This window comes from Anguilla rostrata, chromosome 8 (assembly GCF_018555375.3).
Source record: "Anguilla rostrata isolate EN2019 chromosome 8, ASM1855537v3, whole genome shotgun sequence".
In the NCBI taxonomy this organism is placed as follows: Eukaryota; Metazoa; Chordata; class Actinopteri; order Anguilliformes; family Anguillidae; genus Anguilla; species Anguilla rostrata.
In genome coordinates this window covers 35787520-35796873 of record NC_057940.1, presented here as the reverse complement: position 1 = coordinate 35796873, position 9354 = coordinate 35787520, and the positions used below count along the sequence as shown (strand labels likewise).

At 39.6% G+C, this 9354-nt stretch overlaps 1 protein-coding gene across 5 annotated transcripts; it reads left to right on the top strand.

Annotated features, from left to right (window-relative positions):
* Positions 1-221: 221 nt before the first annotated feature.
* On the top strand, positions 222-8940 carry LOC135261551 (prenylated Rab acceptor protein 1-like). 5 transcript variants are annotated; one of them, XM_064347998.1, is made up of 6 exons: positions 222-337; positions 5342-5466; positions 5779-5991; positions 6604-6701; positions 7199-7300; positions 7917-8940. In XM_064347998.1, the coding sequence occupies exons 2-6, from the start codon at positions 5396-5398 to the stop codon at positions 8003-8005; spliced, it is 573 nt and encodes a 190-aa protein (XP_064204068.1). In that variant the 5' UTR covers positions 222-337; positions 5342-5395; the 3' UTR covers positions 8006-8940. The 5 variants fall into 5 exon arrangements, with proteins under 5 accessions (XP_064204068.1, XP_064204069.1, XP_064204066.1 ...); XM_064347999.1 differs by lacking the exon at positions 222-337 and adding an exon at positions 788-806; XM_064347996.1 differs by lacking the exon at positions 222-337 and adding an exon at positions 3785-3986.
* Positions 8941-9354: the final 414 nt, after the last annotated feature.

Genomic DNA, 9354 nt, shown 5'->3' with positions numbered 1-9354 from the left:
TAATTAAAATTATTTTTTACACGTGGCGTATGTTTACACAGCCTAGTGGGAATGTATTGTAGATCAGGGATACTCAAACCGGGCCCTCAAGGCCAGTAGCACTGCTGGTTTTCTTACCGGATGTTAATTGATCGATTCATACCACTGATTTAACTCATCTGGTGCCCCAGGTTTAAATTAGTTCTGATTAGAGAGGAAGAATGAAAACCAGCAGTATGATCGACAATGAGGGGCAGATTTAGGTTTCCCTGTTTAAGATATTGGTTGCGAGGAGTGTATTAGTGGAACGTAATTTGACTACCCAAATGGAGCTAAATTATAGTAATAGAAAAAAAGGGTATGTTTATTAGTCTACTTTAAGTTTTGGGGGGAGTGTACTCTGGAGCTTTGTGTTAAAATTTCAGGTGCATGTTATTGCAAAGTTTTATTTATGGAGAATAGGCTATTTTTCTTGCACTAGTTTGTGTGGAAATGAAATCACGTGTATTACGGTGCTAGTTCACATCATTGAAACATGCCTAATTTGGGCTGGTTTCACTTCAGTTTCTTGATTTGTTCATTGGCTTTTCTCTCTTTTTTTACATTTGGGATCAGTATTTTCATGTTTTGGATCAGAATATTTTCAGTCATGCATCACATTTCAGAATTAAATTAAAGCAAAATGTTGGTTACAATTGTACAGATAATTTTCAGTAAAGAGGAAAAGGTACACTTTTTAATATTATGCATCATATTGACCTTGGCTCTTGTTTTTACAACGAAGAGTTGCAGCCTGGTTCAGTGAACATCACTTCTGCCATCTAAAGGTAAAAAACGGAATTGCATTGCAAGGATATTTTCCGTAGCTTCTTTCTCGATTTAAAATGTAACAGGTTGTATATTTAACTGCGTTTCTCTCCGTTTGGTAATGATTACATTTAAGAAGAAAAATAGAAAAACTTGCACACTGGTGTATAAAATGGGAAAAATCGGGAGAGGAAGCTTCAGCATAAGTTTTATTTATTGTGATGTCCATAATTCATAAAAAACCAAACAACAAACGTCATAGACCTTCATTAGCGTCTGAGACGTATTTTTTCCATATTATACACCTATGTGCTGGTTTTTCACATTTTCCCACTTGTTTTATCACATTTGGCCGACGCACCTGATTTTAGGTTCCAGATTTAAGTGGGCAAAGACAAAGGCACAAACATTCTTTGCAGTATTTCATCATATTTGCGAAAATATGAATGTTAAATTCATTAAATTAAAAATGAATAGATAAATATTGGTGTACTAACAGGATACACTTGGACACAAGTTCCATACAAGAACTAATTTTTTCAAAACTCGAGTCAATATTCAGAAAAGCATATTGTGAAGCATATTGTGGTATTTTTTTATCATAGCCTAGTGGGAAAGTATTGTGAAACATATTGTGATATTATTTTTATCATAATATGCTTCACAGTGTGGCAGATGGACACAGAATGCAATCTGTGGATTTCCAAAGGTTTCCAGTGCATGCAATTAACGACAACATTCTTCAACACGTTATGAGTTCATGAAGTAGCCTATAACCTAACATATAGTATTTTAAATCTTAGTTTAAAGGTTACAAAACCCAAGAAATGTATTTGAATTGAATGAAATTGTGTAGCAGGTCCAACTCATTTTGTGCTGATAGGCCATGTTGGATTATATTGTGAGTTTTCCTACAGCATACAATAATTCTAACAAATACTTAACACAAATGTTTCTCATGACAAAGAAACAAGAAGTGAACAAAAAAGGAAATGACACAGCACTGTTCCATTTGTTTTGGGCCACTACACAGTACATTACATTTCTACATGGTACAGTCCTTTGCATACTAATGGTTTAGACTGTTGTCATGCACTATTCTAATACAAAATACAAACAGACCTATTATATTGCGATTTTCACTTTTTAGTGTCATGTTTTCCACCCATGAGCAGAATAATAGCCTACTGTAAATATTGTAAAGTGCACAGTCAATAACTACTCAGCAACTAATTCCACCCTAAATCTATATACCTTCGTGGGCATCTTTTCTTATTGTGAAATAACTTTTCACAATAACGGTGTATAGACCCAACTGTAAAATTATATTAATGTGGAATGTACTACTTTACTTGGAAAAAAAGAATACATGTTACAGTTTAAATTACATTAATGTAGGCTACTGTATGAACTACAGCAGTTCCTGACAGATAGGCAGCTTTTGTTTTTCAGTTACAGTGTTATGTGTTATATTTCAGTTAGTGTTATGCTTTATTCTCATAGATCCAATTAATTCAGTCATCCCTTGCCAAATTCAAGGCTTTTTACAGGAATATATGAATTAGGCTACAGAAAAATGCAAATGCTCAGTCTACATCAATACTGGGGCTCCATCTAGTGGTGTACTTCATAGTGCCCCTATGACTGCAATAGTGAAAGACAACATATGTCAGACTACACAAATTTCATTCATGTGAACTCTAGGTCAAACTATGAACAACACACCATCAATTATTTAATTCCATAATATGCTCATTAAACATTATGTTTTAGCATTTTATTGTGTAATTAGGTCTGCTTATGATACGGTAAAGGTTGATGTTGCGCTGTGCATATGACATGGTAAATGCAGTCTGTGTAGATAACCCCCAAAATTTCCCTTTTATTCCCATTAATTCCCATATATATCTGTTAATTGTCATATATTCTTTTTAACTCCCATGGAAAGTTTCCACTCCTGAATATTCCCAAAATGTTGCCACCCTGTGCCTGCCACATACATGTCCTCCAGCCATACCACACACTGTAAAATGTTTAATGTTAATTTAACTCTATGAGTATATCAAATGTAGGTTAATCAGTCAGTTTTCAAAATTACAATTGTGGTCCAATTGTGAAATTTTAAAAAGGGATTGCTAGGTGCAGAGTTGGGAACAGGTTTGGAAAATAGACTATTTTGCTTCAATGAAGTAGATGCATCTCTTTTTCATGCAGTTGCAATTACTTGCTAGAACTTCTAGAACTTTCATGATACTATCAATCAACTGTACTGCATTCTAGTAGCATATATTTTGGTTTAATAAGCCAATGCATTTTGTAGACACTGAATCAAATTGCGATGAAATGCTTCCCCATACTTGAGCATGAGTGCACAATTTTATTGGGTTAGTAGCAATTTTAAATCAGTGAGGGGTGGCTATTTAAGTACTATTGAGAGGTCACTCAATATAATCTAGCTAGACACAATATGAAGCACTGCGGGGATGATCAGCACTTTTTGGTGCATGTCTGTCAGTCATTGCCTTGCTCATAACTTAACACAGTTCAGAAGATTTGAAGTTCAAGAAAGTGCGAGGAGAACAGCTGATTGTGAGGTTGTTAATTATTGCTTTGATGGACAGCAGTGCCAGAATGGGAAAGTGCTTAAATACAAGGAAACCCTTACTTAATAAATCATTGAACCCTTTATTCATTGCAGAATATAGGCCTAGGTGTAGCCTACCAGCCTATGGTTTTGAATTGAGTAGAATACATTTACAAATGAATCTTTCTCTTTGGGTTCAAAACATGATTTTCCATTTATCAGAATTATGTGAATTTCAGTAGCATTCCAAGAAATTTGAAAATTGAGGATTTTTATCAAGTGTTTTGTCACGCCGGTATAGAAGGTAAATTAATTATGCCGTGGATTTAGTTTCGTCCGCAGACAGATGACATCACATCTCATGAGCCCGAAAACCTCACAAATCGACACGCAATTGAGTGTATGCTTATTATTCATGGATATACGGTCATAATTCATAACCTGGACTGATGCCTAGTGACACGCACTTGAATTTGCAGAGAATGTAAATGCACATAAAACAGCTCTGTTTCATAGACATGCATATTGTATCCAACTACCCTACATCACATCCGCTAAGTAACTTCGCTGGCTATACTACCCGGAACAGAAAACGGCATCGTTTGTGGAGTTGTGAGTATGTGATTACATTTATTGGAAAACTGCAAACACACGACTTGTTGGTAGCTATCCATCTTGCACAAAATGCCGTTTAACTTTCTGAGGTTTCAATGCGGTAACAGTAATCCTGTGTAACGCTGGCATGTTGGCTTAATGTTACTAACTAGTGTAACGTCAGATATGACAGTCCTAAAATAAGGCTAACGTTGGCTAGCTAGCTAACACTGCGGGGTATGAACTGGGTACTCACGGGCATCTCTTTCGAACAAAATTAAGACTGGGGCTTTAGCCTATATCCAACATAAAACACGAGTAAAAAGTTAATTGACGTTTACTTTCTTCACTTGCTGCCAGGATATCGTCGATTCATATCGCCAAACAACTGCATTGTTGTCTTTTGCTTGCCATTTGTTTCAGAGCTGGATTGCAATCTAGCAGCTAAAGTTGGCTGGCTAGTTGGAGCAAACCTTATAGATGACGTGTCCAATAACATTAGGATATATTAATTTTCTCGTGGTAGTACGCTGCTTATAGTGCATGAGAAAGGGCGCAGTATTTTCAGAGACATTGCTACCTAGTTAGCCGACGTCGTAAAATTTCTTCTTACAGTGAAGAATCACTGATTTGTTTACATTCTGTACTGATGTGACTGCAAGCAAATGTATCGCTGTTACCCTTGCAGCTGTTTTCACACAAGCCACGTCGGAAGCGTGCCCGACACGCAAGCGTAGAAATGTATTACCGTGGCGACACATTTATATCGAGAAATAACGTCTTTGTGGGGCGGCGGGGGGATTATGTATACTGTCGCTGCATTTCGATCAAACCTTTTCTGCATCAAGTAAAACTCTAGTCATTCACCCACTTTGTCTGTTTATAATGTCATCATATCGATTGCCACCCCCCCCCCCCCCCCCCCAAAAAAAAAAAAAAACTAAAGGCTGAACGTGTATATAGGCCCATTTATATAATTTTCTGTACCCTACTTGAGTAGGCCTATGCTTGATGTAATAAAAGTTGCAAAGAAGTTCAAGTCTAAGCCTAAAGATACTTTACTGAAGAATACAATTGTTCAAAAAATGATCCAAGTATATGCTATATTAGTGAGCTTATAAACCTTTGTAGGGTCCACCTTGTCAAAGTTCCCATCAGCCTAAAAGGGGTTTTTGAAGTGGTAGGTCTCTCATATGATCATGAAAGACATCCGAGCACCACTCCACTGTAAGATTCAGGGGACATTCTGTAGTTAGTACATAAGAAAACTGAGGTGATCCACAGCCATGTTTGCGACTGCACAGGCGAAGGTGTTACAAAGAAATAATTGAAAATGAACAGCGCCTTATTTTCTTATTTCCTCTTTTCTATGACCAGCATCTAAGACTTTCCCAGTGATTCGTGTACTGAGGAGGGGGTGAGAGGACAGCAATGGCAGGGAAAGCTACAGATCCATTCTCCATAGATGCTGGGGAGCAGCCCGCCATGAGTGTAGCTGGGAAGTAAGTCGGTTTTATGGTTTTATGGCATACATGTATTTTACAAACTTTGTATTTCCATTACTACCATGTAGATATTACTCCCTTAATGAAAATCCTACTGTACAGCCACATAGGTCTGATGAAGGAACACTAACTAAACTCCAGTGAGCATTTGTTTGGTGTATGTGACTTGAGTATGATTGGAATGTGGAATAAATCACTGCTGCAAGTGTCACTTTCACCGGTTCATTCTGTTGGAATGCGGTTTTTCCATAACTAGCCCATGATTCTCTGTACAAAGTTTAGTTGTTTTTTTCCTCCTCCCTCCACCAGACATTGGTTGCCCAGAGGGTTGTCAGGAAGTGTGGCTAAGGAGTGGTTTGAGCGGCGTCGCATGGCAATACGGCCGTGGGCGGGGTTTGTTGACCAGCGCAGGTTCTCCAAGCCTCGCAACTTCGGAGAGCTCTGCCAGAGAGTGGTGCGCAACCTGGACACTTACCACAGCAACTACACCTTCATCTTCCTGGGGCTCATCCTCTACTGCATGTGAGCCCTGCTTTATTCACGCATTCTCTCTGACCCTGGGAGAAAATTGCATTGTGGGTAATGTAGTTTGATGTAAAGCATCTGAACAAACTAGTTCCACGTGGTTCTTTGGTTTCTTCCTTAGCAGTCTAGACAGGAAATAACTATCAACCGGTTTGGCCAGGTCTGTTAGTTTGCAGACGCACTGGTATGGCAGGGTTCCTTCCAGACCTGGGTCAAATACGTATTTGTTTCGGATTCAAATACTTTTCTTTGTTTTACTGATCTTGTCTGGTGTATTGGAACCAATTAAATACTCTCAAAAAGTGCATACCCCGCCTTCGGGTCATGCTGGCAGGCTCAATTATACAAGGCAAGATCAACAGAGCACAGACAAGTATTTGAATCCAAAACAAATACGTATTTGACCCCGGTCTGGTTCCTTCTGACTTGGCTAGGCCCTCTTGCCCCTCCTTGAGTCTGTTTTGACCAGCGGAACTAGAGGGCAACCAACATGGACACACAGAGTGGTTGTGCTCCAGCATTCTAATGAGTGAATTAATTTATTCATTATTGAGCTGCATCAGAGCGACCAGCTGGCCATGCTGACTGCCTCCCTGTTTGTTCCTGTAGCATCAGCTCCCCCATGCTGCTCCTAGCCCTGGCTGTGTTCGTAGGTGCATTCTACATCATCCATCTCAAGTCTTTGGAGTCCAAGCTGGTCCTGTTCGGTGAGTGAGATCGTCTGTCTTTCTCAGCCGGGATGTCTTCCTCCTGTCCCCGGGTTGCCGAGAGACACAGACTAGACAATTTATCCAAACTAAAAATACTCTAAAATGCTTAAGGGGCCCTTCTGAACATAATGTGTTACTGCCAACATGCTCTATAATCCAAAGTGATTTGTTCTTGCACTGTGTTTTTGAGCGTGAGCTGTTTGTGGTTTATAGTGCAAATCTGACCCCAATAGTCTGTTCAAGTGCACCCACACATTAGCTCTGATGCCCAAGTATTAGACGTTCTAGGTCTACAGGAAAGTGTTGAGCTAAGAAATAAGCGGATGTTTATTGTCTCTGTCTGTGTTCAGCTTTGTGTCTGATCGTGGCTCGCACGCACAAGTCGGGCAGGTGTTGTGGCTGCTCAGTGACAGAGAGTCGCATGTGCGGAACGGTCCTGGAAGTAATGTAGACTCATCTGTTCGTTTGTTTCCCCCTCCCGCTCGCGCCCACAGGGAGAGAGGTTACGGGAGTGCACCAGCTCTCGCTGGCCGGAGCCATGTCCTCTCCCGTCTTCTGGTTGGCTGGAGCGGGAACAGCGGTCTTCTGGGTGCTGGGTGAGTCTGGCCTCATTGGCCCGCATTCTGTCCGTCCAGCTGTCCACCCTCGTTTTGCGCCCAGCTCACGTCCGCCTCGTCTGCTCCTTAACGAGCCCAGGCTCCGCGTTTCATAGAGCGTCTCAGAGCAGGAGCGCTGATATAGGATTGGTTTTCCCTTGTCTGTATTCCATTCCGTTCTTATACGCGTTAAAAGCCAAAACTGATCCTAGATCAGATAGACGTGAGGTACTTCATGAATATGGGCCCAGATTTATCTCCCTCCCCTCCTTCCCCTTTTAAAGTATTTCTGTTATTGTCTCCCTTTTAATTTAATTTGATTGTATTTCATTCAGTCAGATTTATAGTCGATGTAGCGTAACTTTTTTGCTGTTTGTTAAACCCCGCTCGCCCCCATTTCCTCCGTCCAAACACCTCACAAAACAGTAATAGAAATATAAAAAAGGAAAATGCAACTGACAGATGCGAAAAGGCTAATCTGCTGTCGCTCTTTGATGTTGCTTCTCTTTCTCTCGTATGTTTTTTTTTTGTAATTCACATGGTCACATCTATGAACCTCTCATTCTAAGCATTTGTGCTGTGAGCTGACTGTCTCTCTTCCCTCTCTCTCTCTCAGGGGCTACTCTGGCTGTGATTGGCTCCCATGCTGCTTTCCGGGAGATGGATGGCGCAATGGAGGAGGAGCTCATGATGGAGCCCGTCTAACCTTTGACCTGTTTGCCTTAACTTCTCATACCACAGTATATTCCTTGTCTATCTAATAGTATTATTCAATCAGTCATACTCTGTTAAGTAAAATGTATCGATTAGCTCAACACTCGACTGAATGATATACATACGGAATGGCTCTCATTGATTAGTACAGTGCAGTACAGCCTGGCTTCCATCCATTACGTGGAAAATACTATGTATTTTCTTGCAAAATATGATATGCCTCCCAGAACATTTATCGATAAACTACAAGTGTGGAAGTGTATAGTGCTTTTAACCAGACGTGGAAAATCCAGGTTTAGAAAGCAAAAGTCCTTTATGATATTTTGTTCCAATCAACTGGATTTGCTAATTAGCACGATTCGTCAGCCAGGAGGCAGAACTAATGAGTGAAATCAGCTGGCTGAGTTCATGTGTGGAAGAAATGCATGGCAGGACTTTTACTTTCTGACCCCTGGACTTTCGACCTCTGCTTTTAACAGAGGTACTGAGGTATAAATCACATAGAGTCAACCAACCTGCATTACACATGAAATGCACAGAATTGTATATTTCAGATTTATGCAACTGAAATACTACCTATCCCTTTGTACTGATGAACAGAGGCAGACCGGTACATGTTTAAATAGAGTTTTTTCTGCTATGTATAAATGAGTTTATGTCTACCCCTGGCTTTGTCAGTGTTGGCTGTGCTTTAAGTCATTGGACACCTTGATCAACAAGGGCATTATGAACAGCTCGATGTAGTCAGCATGTCCCTTCAATCATTATTTTTTATGTTTGTTTTTTCTATATTGTTCTTTTTACACTAAAGTTCTTTCTATTTATATTGGTTATACTGGTATGTATTGTTGGCTGTTACAGTGTTTAAGTTCTGTATGTTTTTATATTGACCATAGGGAAGTGCAATAAACATGGTTGGCCTGTTAGCTTCTTTCAGGGGATTTTGTATTCGTCTGTATGCATCTGTGTTTGCTTTTGGGTGAAAGAGTGGCTGGGGTTTTGGTGTGTCATAACACAAATGGAATTTACGGCAGACCTTAGGGGAAAAATAATATATACATAACAGCTATGTATTTTAAATATATCTTGCAATATCTGAAAGTGGCAATAATTTGAATATTTGCATATAAATAGTAAAGTGTTGCAATATCTTGATATTTTGATAATGTATTTTTAGATTTTTGACATGTTGGTATTCTTGATAATATATTTTGTTTGCATTATATTCCATTTCTGTAAGGGTGCTTAACAGTGAAGTTTGTATGGGTAACAATGCAGAGAAGCAGTGGAGAAACCGTTTCAAACCACAAGCTGCAGGTTCAAATCCCACGTTCCATGCC